The sequence below is a fragment of the Pholcus phalangioides genome, unplaced genomic scaffold (genome assembly GCF_987345545.1).
Source record: "Pholcus phalangioides strain wild (caught in Gottingen) unplaced genomic scaffold, Ppha-v1.0 ptg000009l_1, whole genome shotgun sequence".
In the NCBI taxonomy this organism is placed as follows: domain Eukaryota; kingdom Metazoa; phylum Arthropoda; class Arachnida; order Araneae; family Pholcidae; genus Pholcus; species Pholcus phalangioides.
This window is the reverse complement of record NW_028301602.1, coordinates 49619754-49636747: the sequence shown is the minus strand read 5'-3', so window position 1 is coordinate 49636747 and position 16994 is coordinate 49619754. Positions and strand designations below refer to the sequence as shown.

At 36.6% G+C, this 16994-nt stretch overlaps 1 protein-coding gene across 2 annotated transcripts in view; it reads right to left on the bottom strand.

Annotated features, from left to right (window-relative positions):
* Window positions 1–819: 819 nt before the first annotated feature.
* Acat1 (Acetyl-CoA acetyltransferase 1) overlaps window positions 820–16994 on the bottom strand; it is a 175609-nt gene continuing 159434 nt past the window's right edge. For both annotated transcript variants that reach the window (XM_089236469.1, XM_089236470.1), the window contains exon 12: window positions 820–988. In XM_089236469.1, coding sequence (XP_089092595.1) covers window positions 868–988 — 121 coding nt within the window. In that variant the 3' untranslated portion in view covers window positions 820–867. The remainder of the gene's footprint in view (window positions 989–16994) is intronic.

The window sequence follows — 16994 nt, the reverse complement described above, 5'->3', positions numbered from 1 at the left end:
CTCACTCACCCGCTCATTCACTGACTCGATCAATCACTTACTCACTCGGTCACTACTGGATCACTCAATCACTTACTTACTCACTCGGTCACTACTGGGTCACTCACTCACCCGCTCAATCACTTACTCACTCGGTCACTCACTCACTCAATCACTTACTTACTCGGTCACTGGATCAATCACTCCGTCACTCAATCACTGACTCACTCGCTCACTCCCTCACATTGAACTGTTGTCGGTGAATTTTCCTAGTGGTGAATTGCATGGCGGTGAATTGTTGTCGGTGAATTTTCCGGACACGCTTCAGTAGAGCCTTTGGTCAGACCTTTTAATTTATTTACCAGGGATGGCCGCAGAGCCCCTGGGAAAAGTGAATAGATCTCTTAAGAGCCCTGCAGAGCACAGGATGAGAACTACTCCCCTAGAGCAATAAAAATCTAAATTCAAAGCCATAATTGTCACAAGAAAACTACGTAACTTTTTCTCAACAATATTTCCCCCTCAAACGGAATTTTAAAAAGTATCTTTCAACTTACTATAATATAGATGGCTTCTTTCTCAGCCAGAGATATCAAGGAAACAGTTATTTTCCGGATATTTTCCGGTTATTTTCCTCGAACCCAGGCCTCTTGCATACATGCAAGCATGTATGCAAGAGGCCTGGGTTCGAGTCCCGGCGGAGACGTGATGACTTTTCTTTCCGAGCTCACCTCAGCATAATATCCGGAAAATAACTGTTTCCTTGTTACTATAATATGTTTTTGATGAAACAACTTGCATATTTATAAACATAAAAAACATGAGACACTACACAATAAATACTGCAGCAGTAATTTTTTTTAATTAAAAATAATCACAAAAATATAATTATATTCCTTGAACCAAAATCGCAGATGCACCACCTCCACCATTACAAATTGCAGCAACCCCAAACTGACCTGGTTTTAAGGAATGAGCCAAGTGATTGACTATTCGTGATCCAGACATTCTGAAAATTTTATATGAAAAAAAAAAATCAATGAGAGAATATCAAGTAAAATTTACAGAAAAAAACATATTCCGAAATGTTATCAACTTGTGAGTTCAGCTTGACAAAATGTCTCCAAAAACTTTTCTATCTTTGTTGCAACCTTAAATAGTGCTGCCATTTTGAACTATGAGCATAGTGTAATGACTGAAAATATTTGTACTGTTGTAGGCCTGTTGCTTTCTGTAGCAAGACTTTTTAACAGAGATAGGCTCGCATTCGGGCTTCAAAGTTGGGAATTATAGAAAACCAACTTCAACCGCCCACCAGTGTGGTGCCAGTGGGGTTCAGACCCAAGTCTTCGCAATGCGAGTTCATCCCTATAAACACTTGATCACAACAGAGGTACTCTGGATGTCTGAATACTCTGCTATCAAACTTAAATCTCCTCCATAGTTTTCCCTATATAGCTGAAATCTGGGACCCTTACACCTCCAATAATATCAACACTGCCGGAGTGGTGCAGTGATAAGATGCTTGCCTTCCACCATGAAGGTTGCTGTCAAGGTCCAGGGATTCGAATCTAGGAAGGAAGAACATCGAAAATAAGTTCTTTACCTACCGAGCCTGAGACGTCAACCAATATAGCAAAATTGATGACAACTTCATTTCACACCCAACTCCAATGGTTGGAAATTGCTGTATAGTGATATACTGTATGACTGACAGTACAGCAAAGTAAAGTAGTAATAACAACAAACTTGAATCAATCCAAAATAAAGCCAATTGCTTCATCCACAACTACTGGTCCTCTTTAGTTTGTTTCCGAACTCAAACGTGAACGTTATTTCCACCCTCTCACTACATCTCTGACTTATTTCTCAATTAATCATGCTTTATAAGATTCTCTATGACCAACTAAACTTCGATAATTCTGGAATTCTAGTTAAGCCATCCTACTTCTTACAATAGACTTGCCCATTACCAAAAACTTAAACCCATTTTTGCTTCTATGGACTATTATAAATACAGCTTATACCATATACTCTTTATACCATACTTGAATGGAACAAACCAGCAGAGTGAAAAAATCATGATTTTTTTTTAAATATTTGAATCAGTTTTTTTTTTATTTGAATTAACTTTATATTTAACTTTTGATATTTACTTATTAGTTTAAAAAAATTTTAATCATTAAGAGAATGCATATTTCAGTATTTTTTCACCTAATCTTTCAAATTTAATTCAGCATTAATGAATAAACTAACAAACAATAAGAAATGAACTACAAGCAAAAAATTTAAATACCCAAAATTTGTGTTTCTTGTAGAGTGCTAAAATTCATAGAGCCCCCTCCCAGTAATTCCTTGGTGGCGACTAAGTACCACAAATGACGCAAGTTCTGCATGTTTCAAATGTATTCTATTGACAAGATTATTTCTTGTGCAATTGATACATGCATTTAATATGTGTTTCTGACATGCATGATGTTGCTTAATCATTTATAATTTGTTTTTATTCTTTCACAGATTTGAAAAGTTTTAATATGATTACAAAACTTTCTGAAACAAATTTTTCTTATGTGAACATAAATATTGGACGAAAAAATAATATTAGATGTTCTATCATAGTGTTTGCTTTTGTCTAGTACATATTTTGTACCATTCAAAAGGTACATTTTGAATAATTTCAACATAGAACGTTATTAGATTCACTTGGCGTTTTTATGGATTCAGATGCGATTAAATGCCATGCATTTGCTGGAAAATTGTTGCATGAAGATTAGCATTCTAATTTTTCACAATGTCACCCTTGACCTTACAATTTTGTGATTGACAGCCAAAAGGCCTGGGACGATTCTTTTTTCTTTTCACACCACAAATTCACTACAGAAAAGGGCTCCATAACCCACCAAAGATCCCAGCCAAAGAGAAAGGACCCTGATGGATGATGTGGGTAACCATGATTTCACCATATATCATGCTTTTGACAGAGCAAACAAATAATACATTTACCCTCACTTCCGAGCTACCAACCTATTTTTTTTTTTATAAAATCATCGGTTTAACAGATGAGAACATCAGAAAATGATTGATTTTTGTTGCTATGTTAAAGAGATATCTCAAAAAAATGCACTGAAATCCTTAGAAATTAACTACCTTTTGGGTTAGATAAGGATAGAGGAGGACACAAAAGAAAAATGGTGGAGCCAATCACATTTTTTCTTTTGTGTTCTTCTCCTCTGCTCTTGTTGCCGATTCATTTTAAATTCAACTCTTTTGTCTACAACAGCGAGTAACTCCCGCTATATGGAGTATTTTACAACATTTTTCTTTATTTCTGCTACTGATGAAGGAACTTCATATAGTTCCGAAACGCGTATAGTCGTGGTTTCGTTTTGCAATTTTGGGTCAACTAACGCAGGTTGTTCAGTTGTACTGAAATCCTTGTTTGCTGCTGCTTTCGAAACCATGTCATTTCCCATATTTGAACATTTTCCACAATTCAATATTTATTTGAATTGATACAAAATAACTCAGTGATGAAGGAATATTTATCATTGTTATCAAATCCCAAAGAACCTCTGCTGAACTACAACAGTATTGTGCATTAAAGGTTGGTGGTGAATGGCTCAATCAATTTTACTAGCAAGCAGAGAAAATTTAGTTCTCGAGCATCATTCATACACAAATTGAAATTGCAAAAAAAGAAATTTCCGCCAGAAATTATGAAATTTTATTTCTCTGCTAATAAGTGCTGTTGATGTTTTTGGAAAGTTAATTCATCTACTGCACGATGCGATCAGCATCAAAGAACTGTCTCACATAACAAAGTCAGTAGAAACTTTAAAAATGAATAAAAACTGGAAAAATAACATGAAATTTTCTTACTGCGGTCAAAATGGCCACTTCCTTCATTCTATGTAGTCGATCCCTGGTATTTGTGGGTTTTTTTCCTTTTTGGAATTTTTTTGCAACACTCAGAAATCGTCATTCATGTGTTCTGTTTACGAAATTTGAGTTGTGCATGTTTAGGATGGCTTGCTAATGACATTACTATCATCACTAGAAAGGTGACAGCTCCCAAGGGAGAAACAGTCACCAAGGCTTGGATTAACCTTTGGCCACAATGTGCAATAAAGGACAAAACCAATTCTACAGAGCTAACTGAAGAGACTATAAAAGACAGTCACGTTAGCGAAAAAGTTGGGTGGAGAAGAGTTCAATGATATGGATATAGAAATTGAACAGCTAATTAATAGCAATTCAGAGGCATTGACCGAGGAGCAATTAAAGCAGTTGACTGCTCCTGAAACTGAAGCAGTACCAAATGAAGATCAAGATAAAGAAGTAGAAGACAAGTTCACCATGAGTAACATATCGGAAAGGCTTCGCACGTTCAAATCAGCAATAGATCGTTTTCATGGCATAGACCCCTTTATGGTACGGTCTTCACATGTAGAAAAATTGGTAGAGGAAATCTTGTCATCATATTCCTACATACTTGATGATGTCTTTTACATCCCCTTCTACCTCTGCGTTACCCTACTCTTCTCATGCTGTTCGATAAACGAGATATACAAGAAAGAACTATGGTTTTGGTTATTCATGGATTTCTCGTATTCGCGGTCACCCCCAGAATGCAACCCCCTGCGAATACAAGGGGCCGACTCAGAGCCGTCTTAAGAGAATCATGGGCCCTGGGCCAAGTGATTTCACTGAGGCCCTACCAGTTAGATTATCGAAAAATTCAATTACTTCTCATTTTTCTGAGGCCCCAGGCCGTGCCCGGGTGGGCCCATGCGTTACGATGGCATTGGGCTGACTGTAGTTTCAAATTCCCATCAGCCTAGTGTTAAATCAATGCTTTTTTTTCCTAGAAATCAACTGATTCAAATCAAGCTGATTGAAATCGGCATATTCTGAAACAAACCACCCTCCACTATTGTAGATTCTCCTACAATCATAAAGTTTTCAAGCACTATTAAACAATGTAAACATCACAATAAAATGCATTCTTTTGTATAGGCCTCCTAGAACAACAATATTGTACAGTGAAACAGATACTATGAAACAGAAACCTGTCTTAAATAGAATTGAATTATAGTCTGTTCAATTAGTACACCTTTTATTTGCACCTCTATAAAATAGAAATCTGTCTAAAACTGAATACTATTTCAGTCTATTGATGTTCAGCTTCATACAGGCTTCACTGTATAAATAAATAGCTATGCCTGAAAAATCTCATGGTCCATTGAATTTACATAGGTCACTGAGTGGTCCATATTCAAGCTTTAACTAGTACTTTTGTACTGGCATCTTTTATAATACAGTGTATGCTTCAGAAATGCCGAAACATATCTGGCATCTTATTCGGAGCGCCAAAAACGGAAAAACCTTTCGATAGTTATTGGGCACCTGAACTAACATTCTACTTATTCATAAGTCCCCCACAGCAGGGTTTTCCAACCTGTGTTCCGCTGAACCCTTGAGTTCCGTGCGAGCTTTTTTGGGGTTCCACAGAATCAAAAGGGACGGAATCCCATAATCCCGGTAGCTTGAAAAATTTTCTTCTTACTGTTTCACATGAAGCAATTTATTTTTATTTCTGTTGAGAACAGGTACACTAAAATAATTCAGAGAAAATATTGGATAATCGAGCAGTAGAAGACAAACAATATTCTTGTAGGCTCCTTTCTTTCTTTCTATTCTATTTCTTTCTTTCCTATTCTCGCACACAAGTCCTTCAGACAACAACAGTCAAGTTGACTTCCTGGGAATTGGTATTCCTAAAACTCTCAAGAGAGACCTACATGAGGATTTTTATGAGGGTCTTCCTTCAAAGATTTGGAAGTATTAAATTGTTCCTTTCCATTCTGTGCCCCCACCAGCCTGCCTCTCTTCCTTGGAATCGCCGATTGAGATTCATGGCGTTGGATTCTTATCACTTTTCTGACTATCAAATCCTAAATAGCAATCCTAAGACAGAAAAAAGAGAAAGCTTTACTTTCTAACTTGCCTGAGGTTATATTCTCTCCCATGCTACAGATTCGTTACCACAAATGGAACCTCGTTTGCATTTTGTTTGTTATATAATAATTCTTGAGAAAAATTAGCCACAATATTTAATTTTTCAAAACAATATTATAAATTACTTAAATAACTAATTTGCATTTCATCACCATTGCTTAAGTCCTGAGTATTCTTATATTGTTCTTCTGAAGATTTGAAAAAAAAAACAAAACCGTAACTTTCACTTTATTGAAAAAGTGTTTTTTTGGTTTTGTTTCGCATATCTGAACAAAGCAGATATAGTTGGACATCGAGTCCAACTCTCTAAAAGTTGTCTAAAAGAGAAGAACCAAAATACTGGATATCAGTGTTTCTCAGTCTCTCAGGGGCATCGCCAGCCCTTCTCAAGGGAATCGCGGTAAGCTGTCGACATTGCTGATTGCCTGTTCAGTGCTTTAAAGGGATGTTTTTTAACTATTCTGAGCAGGGCTGTGATCAGAGAGGAACTTGAGAATTCTGGTGACCTGGGCGCTGGACCACAGGGGGCAAAAATTTCACTCTTTAACTTCTCCCCAACATTAAAGGGGGCCTCCTTAATGCGTGTTTGCCCCGGCTGACCAAGCATCTGATTGCGGCCTCTGATAACGTACCCCTGTCAACAATCAGTCAATTAGTCAATCATCAAAGTTTAGGGCTTTTGAGGTGACAATATGCAATGAAAAACTATTATAGCGATACATTTTTGTAATCCAGAATAATTACATCGATTCAATGTATAGAAATGATAATTCGCGGAAGAAGGTCTAGAGAAAGACATTACATTGACATGAGTTTTTTTCTTCCAATTATTCTTTTGTTTAATGTTGAATGAAAAGTGTAAGGGAAATTTCCCACGAGTGACCATCATTGTATGTGGGTGAGTTCACAGAAAATGTCAATATTCCCACTCCTTGTGTAGGTAATAACACAACCGCTCTTATTGTCTAATCAGTGTTGGTCATGTAACATCCCATGACAAGCAAACATTTAGCATGCTCCAGGAAAACAAAATGGTCAATTGCTAAAAACTGACCGTCCTTTCACTTTTGTGTTTTTGCTCAAGTTGGAATTTATCGCTCCTCTGAGGCCACGATATCAGTTTGTGCTCTCTTTCATCACAAGGGAAGTTATACAGCAATTTGACTGTAGTTTCGTTGTGTTCTTATTTGTTTGAAGCCTCAGCTCGTCTTGTTTTACTCTTTTGAAGCTTAGTGATTTTTATGAGGGGCAAACATCATTTTGTCACCCTCTCCACTTAAATTTTGATGCTTTTATAGCAGTATTTTTGTTCTTCACTGATGTTTGCACTTAAGTGCTCTGGAACTGTGCCACGCACCTCTCAAGTGATTCTTAATTATGCCACTTATCACTTAAGTAATCTGGGAATGTTCTGCGGGTAACTTGAGAGATACATAGAACCGCACTGGGGGGGTTGCTTAAGTGCTCTAAAACTGTGCCACATGTCACTCAAGAGATCTCTAAATGTGCCACAGATCGTTTAAGTGTTCTGTAACTGTGTCGCAGGTTACTTAGGTGATCTTTGAATGTGAAAGTGATCTTTGAGACCTACCTCAGTGATCTGAAAATGTGGTCGCCTAGGTCGATAAGATACTCGTGAACTGTGCCACAAGATGCTCAGAGATGCCCCCCTCTCTGAGCCAGAGGGACAAAATACCCTTTTTTGTCCTTTACAGTGCTTTTTCTGATTCAAGGAACTATTGTGAAAACAGCGCCATGATAATCAAACAGCACATTGCTATTGAAGAAAGTGTGCACACCAATCATTTGGCGTTCAAACCCCTCTCAATGAGAAAAAAAAAACACCGTTTGGAATCGGCTGTGAACTGTATAAGTAAGGGTCCAATTCATTTTTTTTTTTAAATTTCAGTTTAAGGTATGTCATAAGATTACAATATATAACATATTATTAGTCGACAAGAGGCTGTGGCCTGTATAGTCAACCATAGACAATTTTCAAACTGTAAATAAAAGAAAAGTGCTAAATGTGTTAAAGAAAATACATTCAGCACTTTCAGTACTCAGAAAATACATTTAGCATCAATCAATATAAATAATAATTAGAAATATATATACATTCTTATTTGTATACATTTACAAATACATTAATTATATACATTTACAAATACATTAATTATATACATTTACAAATACATTAATTATATACATTTACAAATACATTAATTATATACATTTACAAATACATTAATTATATACATTTACAAATACATTAATTATATACATTTACAAATACATTAATTATATACATTTACAAATACATTAATTATATTCAAATGCAATTCTCATGTATAATACATTCAAATAAATTATGGGTTAAGATGAGTTAGAATTATGGCACATGCCGGCATACAAGTAATAAGAATTTCGCTATTGTATATTAAAATATACGTCAATATCATCTATTGATAAGATTAATTTGAAAATGACTTTTTTAAATTTTGTGCAGGTAGGTAAATTTTTATATTTCTAAAGGTAATGCTTTGTAAAATTTAGGAGCCAAGTAATAAAAATGTTTCTGGAAAATTTCTTTTCGACAGTGCGGTATAGTGAAAATTTCAGTTGGTCGTCGCAAAGGTACATTATTATTTGCTATACATAATGATTTATTCCGGTACAAAGTGAGAAGAATTCGGTATATAATATTATATCTCAAAGGTAATAAGTTTAAGGTTATGTATATTGGAGTATGTGGAGGACTAATACTATTCGTGGTCTAAAACATCTTATTTGAATTGACAATATTGATTGCAAATTTGTTTTATAGTCTCCACCCAGTGGCGGATCCAGGGGGGGCGATGGGGGCGATCGCCCCCATCGTGAGGTAACTGGAGTTATGTTTGCTTGAAGGCTCTTGGGAGGGGCGATCGCCCCTTCACCTATTGTTTAAAGGCTCTTGGGGGGGGGGGCGATGGGGGCGATCGCCCCTCCCAAGAGCCTTCAAGCAAACATAACTCCAGTTACCTCACTTTTTTTCTTTATTAATCCTTAATTTTTTTAATTAATTTCCTTTTTTTCTCAAAGTTCCTTTCCCTAAAATTTGTTCCCCAAGTTCCACCTTGAGATTTCTTCTGCTGGTAAGGTCTAAAAAATAAAGAAGTCATAGCCGGAGGAGGGTCAATTGTATTCCCACCAAGGTTCTACAGGGATTCCATGCGATTCGGCTGTCACGCTGCCTTTTCGCTGCAACATACCTCCTAGCGCCTAAGGGCTCGTGTAGAGAGGCAAAAAAATGTACACCCTTCAGTTTTCTTGGTAACGCGCAATAAAGCACAAGCCATCCAATAAGATGAATCATCGTTTTCTAGCCTTTGTTATCTCTCTTTTTTTAAATTCAGTCCTGAAACCCGCAAGCTTGACGTGGATCAAAAAATGGCCACGTCTTTGAAAAAAACTGTTTTCAGTAAGCAAAAATTTTAAAATTTTAAAATAAATGAGTGTTAAGAAAATTAATTCTATTACTTTTTGTAGCACATCTGGGGTTTTCCCAGAGAATGAAGCTGCATTTGCTTACGGATTCACTGACATTAACGGGGGATTCCCCCACAGGGTGAGGCTAACAGGGCTCAGGACGATTCTTATCATTTTTTGATTTTCACTCTACAAATTCACTATAGTGGGGCCTAAAAGTATGAAAAATCTCAGCAAAGCACCCCCCCCTCGAAAACGTAGCTCAAAAGCCCTGCTGCAGAAGGTGAGCATTTCAACACACATAGCTTCTCTATAATACCTATGAAAATATAGGCCTCGGCCCCATCTAATAATTAAAGCCTTGTAATTTGAAATAAGTACCTGGATTAAACATTATAAGTGGATCGCGCGTATAACGCTTTTGCAAAAACCGCCATAAAGCGTTTTTCCGCTTGCAACGTCTCTATAGTCTGAGCATTAGTTGAAGATGGGACCACGAAAATGAATCGCACTAAGCGGGAAAAGGTTCTAAGAGTTCGGCCTTGAGGAACGTTATAAGTGGAATCCACTATATAAAATTGATTGTGTGGTGTCGGATGTTCTGCGGGAATTAAATTTAACCACCATCTTTTCAGACAAAAAATCTGAAAATTAATATTGTGCACTTGATAATCATAATTAAATATTAATAAAAATCATTCCGATTTGCATGAAAGTAAGCTTTTGCTATTTAACGTATCTGTGGCGAAAAACTGTTTTTGAATAGGTTTTTGACAACCATATAGTCTGCACAAAATTGAATAAGAAATTTATTATTTTAAATCGCGCAATATTAGAATTTCATTAGGAAGTTTTTTTACTCTTAAATTTTTCTTAATTATGCAGACAAATTAGTACCCACATATTTTATTGAAATATGCGTCAATTATTTCTTGTTATCGAAAACAGTCTATACTTGTTTCAATAACTTTTCAATGCTATATTTCCATATTTAAGAACATTTTCATATTTTATCTTGACGTCCTATTCGAATAAGCAAGATTTACCATTCCATATTTCGTGTATTTGTGTTTCCAAGATTTTATATTTCCTGATTAGTAATTCTCTGAAACTCCTGCTAAGGTGGTTCCAAATTAAAGTTTTCATCCTTTATGAGTTGTTTATTTGAAACCGAACCAGAGATTCAGGTTAGGAGATTGAGAGTAATTTTGATGTTCAGTCAGAAGCGCATTTACGGTTTTGCCGCCTGTAGGCTACACAAATTTCATCGCCCTTCTTCTACTCTAGTCTAATTTTCTTGACTACTCTATCCACGAATTTTCCATCCCATGTTATAGCTCCACTCCTGCAAGTACACCTGTGTTAAAGTCACTCTTTTAAAGGTCCGTCCCACGAGAGTTTGTTAAGGGACGCTGAGTAAGATAATTAAAGTTAAAGATAATAAAAGTCTTTGTCAGGATCCGCGGTCGCCTCGGGGAAGCAATAATTTTTATGGCTTTCAATACAAAGGCAGAGGGACGAGCATCTTCCTTTGTGAATGACCGAACAAGTACGGTTTACTTCACGCCCGCTGTTATTTTTGCGGTTTATGTCCGACAAAGACTTTTATTAACTTTAATTATCTTACCCAGCGTCCCCTAGGAAACTCTCGTGGGACGGACCTTTTAGTCATTTACATGTTTGCACCCTGTTTTGGTAATTGTTTCGTTACTTACACGCACTCTAGACAATACCGTCTTAACCATTGACTAAAGATATAAATATATAAAAAATATTATTCTTACTCTATGGTCTTAACGCATTCCCCGCGGGCGGGGGCCTCAAATGCAGAGGGGCCTCTGGTTTAAAATTTTAAAAGTAAATGTGGTCTCATCAGGTAGGGGGCTCAGATAAATTACTTTTTCCGAGGGCCCAGTATACGCTTCTGACGGCTGACTCTAGGCCACTCACTGAACTGGTCCCTCATTCTTTATGTCACTCATTTGATCATTCACATTCTTACTCCCGCTCTAAGTCACGCTTTTGCTCATTCACATGCTTGCAAACTCTCTAGGTCACTCACTGAAACGGTCACTTGCTGTCTGGGCAGAGGCGAGTTTATTTGAGGGTTATAAAAATTTCACCGCCCTTCTCCCATTTTGCTAATTTTCTTGGCCACTCAATCCTCAAATTTGCCGACCTTCTGCACTTGCCGCCCTGGGCTATAGCCCATTTAGTTCTGTAAATAGGACATTGTCTTTAGTAAAGGGGCATGAGGATGGTTAAAATCAGTGTTGCAAAAAAAAAAATTGAGGGGAAAAACTGAAAAATTACCAGCAAAAAAAAAAGGCTGATGGAATTCAATTTTTCTAGAACTAATAGAGATATGAATTATTAGTACAGTAGACTCTCGCTAATCTGGCACATATCACACCAGGGTGTACTGGGTTAACGAAATCGCCGAATTACTGCAAATTGATTGAAAAAGTCCATTTAAATAACAAACTTCTGCTAATAAACATGTGCGCACTATGTTTTCCTCTTCTATGCTCGGAGAAAACCGGCCTAAAAACACCGGATTACTGGAGGGATTATTGAAAGTCTGACTCTATACGTAGTAGGATGGGAAACTTTATTTGAAGACAAAAATGGGTTTCAGACGCAAAATATTTTCATAAATCGGGTATACGAAGCTGTAAATTTGTAATTTTTTTAATTTTATCGTCTCGTTTGAAAATTATAAGTGATAAATGAGGAAATTAAAGGTATTATTTGTAAATACAGACATGTCATAAATGGGTGTTTTACTGTGTATAGTACTTATTTTCATTTTAAGAAAGGATACAAGTTTGGTGTGCTATAAAATTGTTCACAGAAAGAAAAATTAACTGTCTAGAACGCGAGTAACTGAAAGAAGACTGCTTAATGTTCTCTACGCCAGTCCTCGAAGCGTATACGTGAACACGAAAAGTTGCTGGAGTGAGTGGAGCTCGGCTTTGGATGCTTGAGTTTCCAGCAGCGGTTTCGAACCTTTTCAGTGCATACGCCAAGCAGATCATGAGTAAATACTAAACAAGGTATTGAGCGAAACAAGAGGGACCACCTTAGGGACCCCATGGATGGAAACAAAGTCCCTTTGGTCGGGTCCAGCACCGAGTGGGGAGTACTGAGCTGATATGAATTAGTACGAGACAAGCAGAGCCAGTTGAGGGTCCCACATGGATCTGCCGTCAAATAGATAGAATTCTCGACTGAACGAGACAGACCACAGAGGGCTCACCTGGAATCATGTAAACAAAGCTTATTTGGCCGATCCCATCACCGGCATTCAAAATCTGAACAGGGAAAACATCTGCCCTGTGCTGTACTGAAACCGAAACTGCCTTATCACGGACCCTACATATGAGAGGACAAAAGCTGCGCTGCATAGGTTCAGCTTTTTATCTGAAAGCATGAATTCGTTTAAAGTTTGAGCGGTCACAAGAATTTTTCGCAAGCTCAGTGCGACCTGTTACGGGTAAGGGGGCTGTCAGTGTGCGCGTAGTAGCCTACCTATTTATTTGATAAGTACTTTGTTGTTGTGCGTAAAGTTCATGCTCCCAAGGGTGGGTTTTTTTAAGCTATAAATTAACTATAAAGGGGCCCGTGAAAAGTCTGGTCTGGGGGCCCACTAGAGGCTTTAGCCTAGGGGCCCCGCTCTAGGATGTGGAGGCCATGGTCAGGGCTTTAGATAATTGTTTTTTCCTTCAAATGTTCAAGGATCGTCTCTCTTAAACGAGGTTTCTTGTATCCGAGTTAGCTTAGAACTCATTTCCTCTGGTTGACCGAGATCCTTATTTTATTCATATTGTTTTGCCTAATTGTTATCATAACGTCACAAAGAGAAACGTTTAATACTTTCACAGGGATCAAAAAAATTAAATTTAAACGGAAAGTATCTCTCTACTTTGACTTGAAAAGCTGGAAAAAAGCATTTATCGAATACATTCGGATGAATTTTTATTTGTGCACATTGTTTTGTCCGGTTAACTGTGAGCCTTAATTTTTATCAAGCGAAGGAGGAAGAAGTAGTATTCTAGGAACAATTTAAAATACCAATTCTTCATACGCTTTTCATATTCTGCTCTCTTTTCATCTGCAAAGTTTTTATTTATTTGTACAATTGCTCATGATACTGTTAATAAAAAAACATTTTTAACTGGTAATGTGCATCAGAATTCCTTACAATGTTTATAAATATAACACACATTATTCAGTCTGCACCTCAAACTTTTTTTTCGTACGGTATTTTTTGCGAGGGTAGCCGGCACAAATGTTCAAATTTATTATCAAAAACAGCTTATTCATTAATTGTAACACCAGTTGCTGCAAGCAATTTTTTAAATAAGTATGTTGCATATTGAAAAAATATAATTTTTATAAATATAAATTTTAATTTAGATTTAATTTTTAACTGCCTTCAATTTTTAATTAATTTTCATTTAAATTAATTTTCATTTTCAATTAAATGTAATCGTAATTAATTTTAATGTTCAATTAATTTTTTAAATGAAAATTAATTGAAAGTTTTAAATAATTTTAATTCTTAATTAATTTTTTATTAGTTTTTTAATTTTAAGTACGTTTGGCACCTGCGGACACTAGGTTGGGTCTCACCGATCAACATCTTCATTGTAAAAAATCGCCCCCCCCCCAACACATCACCCTGGATCTGCGCCTGTCTCCACCCCAGATTATTATATCATAGTTTATATATAGCAGAATAAAACAAAGCATAATATAAATCATTCAAGAAGTTGGTTGTAGCTTTGTGTTTGAGATAAAAAGTTTATATACAATGAAACTAAGTTTCTTTGAAATTTCATCAGCATGAGTTTTTCATTTTAAATTTTGATTGATATGGAGACACAAGTATTTAATATTACTTTGACTTTAAGTATTTTACTACAACAGCAGTCAGAGTTTATAGAACAGGTTGGCAACACCTATCATTTCTGACTTCCGGCATCCCTGGTATGCTTTATAAATATTAAACTTAAAGAACTGGTATAAAATGGCAAGCACAATGTAAAACAAACAATGAACATGAGTAAATAAAAGCACACGAAATACACTATGCACATTTATAATAAACACTATGGCATGACAAATCCTAGGCTTCTGGTGAACATAGTAACTAAAAAATTGGCATTGACCAATTGATGCCTAAAATTTTCTTTGTGTACTTACTAATGTGGAATTTGAGAGCAGCACAAAATGTTTAGAATTTATATCAGCCTATTTGTCAACATGAAAGAGGGTCACTCCCTATGTGTGTTTCCACTAACAAACAAATCAAAAGTACAAATTACTCTAATTTCTTGCTGATAATTCAAGAATTATAAACTAAAAACACACTGAGTATTTATAATAATTCATGCTCTAATACATTTCTCAGAATGATTTATAGGCCACTGCATATTATCTACAGCTTCCCCCCCCCCAGGTTGTTTATATTGATTTGTTCGAATGATGGTTTTTTTATACATTGTAGTGTCCATATAATTTCTGCATTCACAGCTTCATTTTTCAATAAATGACCTCCAATGAAACGTTTATTTTGCTTTCAACAATGTCACTTTCAGGCTTGATGGAATCATTCATGGCAGGAAGTTTCTTGAGCAATAAATTCAAAGATGAAGCCAGATTTTCACCAAATCGCAATGCTTTTCACTTTGCATACGGGATTTCACCATTAAGCTTTTATTACTGGAGGGAGCATGGAACTGCAGTGACGACAGCAATAACGAATACAAGGAAAACATATGACGCATTGAATAACACAGTTCATGCCTGTCAATTTCCTCATTTTTTCATCAATTCTGGAAATTATTTCTTTCATCAATTCTGAAATTATCTGCTTTATTAATTCTAGATTTCATTCTATTCTGCTTTTTAATTCAATTATTGTCTTCGCCGTCATTGTGATCGGACATGCTTTTTTTTGCGCTCTGTTCACAGACCAATAGCAGCGTTTTATCGGAAACCGTTGTTGTGGGATTACCAAAGGATTATCCCTCACGTCGGTGCACCATTTTGTGTTTTTCTTCGTTCTCGTGTGTTTTACTTAAGAGTTTTTTATTTTTGGGTGTTTTCTTTTTTTTCTAACTCATCTTTGGATTTGTGAGGTAAGTGGTTTTTTTTATTTTTTGCTCTCAATTTTTTAAATTTCTGTTGGTATTTTCGGTCGATTTAAATTTTTTCTCTGTCATTCATTTTCAGTGTACTTTCGCCAGGTTTGTGACTGTTGCTTTTTGTCGATAATATATTTTTTGCGCCATTTTTCATGTTCTTTCTTCGTTTATGATATATTTTCGTGAGTTTTTGGGCATTAGTGTTAGCGAACGTTTTCCCAGGTATTCCCAGTATTTTTTTTTTTTCATTTTGGGTCCTATTGTTTTAGGTTAGTTAACAGATATAGTGAGCTAGTTTTAATAAGTAAAAATTGTAATTTGTAGCTCGGTGCTTTTTTTAGAGTGTGTAGTATTCTTTTATTATATATTTTCTTCGTGATTTAGTGCTGAGCATTCTATTTTACTTAATTTCTTCGTACAATCTCCTACGTATATTTCGCATTGTAATTTCTTTTTTAATTTCTTGTTAACGTTTCTCATTTTCCTATTTTTAACTATTATTATCTAGTTTAGCAATAGTGTTAGTATGCCTCAACCTCGACAAGTGTTGTGTAGAGCTTGCGACGGGAGATTTCCCTGGTCTAGGGGTATAGTAGCTGATAGTTTCAAATATAGAAAGTGATTGGATAGGGCAAGGTTGGAACTCGAGGGCGAAGCCTTACGGGAAAAAGTTAGGGTTGTAGAGGGCCCGGTTATAATGAAGCCTCTTGTCGTTGAGCCACCTGTTGATGAAGAAGCAATCTCCACGAACAACGACAGTTTAGAGGGCAAATGGGTGGTCGTGGATGAGGTAGAAGGGGATAGTGAAAGGGGTTTAATCATCTGCGATTCCATGGTTAGGGAACTTGGGAACAGACTGTGTAGGGATTTTCAGGGTTTCGAGCTTTTCATCGCCAAAAGTTGCCCTTGAAGGTGATTCTGTGGGTGGGAACAAATCAGATAGGAGGAAATATTAGTACGTCTCTGTCAGAGTACCGGGATTTACTATTATCCGCTAGGGAGGGGGGTTCAGATGTGGCAGTGATTCCAGTGCTGCCAAGGGGTAGTGGGGGGGGTATAGGAATTCAATATAGGCCACCAATTCAATATAGGCCTGAAGGACATTTGCTCCGCACTTGGGATCACGTTCTTGGAGCTTCCCGCATTAACCGATAGGTGGCTTCGTTCGGATGGGATCCATCTAAACAAAAGGGGGGGGGGGTCTGGGAGGTTTACGATAGTCTTAGGTCAGGTTTTTTACTCCCAGACCACGTAGTAATGTGGGTTAGTTAATGATAATCACAACAGTACTGATGGTGAATTACCCACCTCTGACTTGGATGGCTTCTCGATTGAAACTAAATCACCAGGCAAATTGAAATGTGTGCTAATAAATGC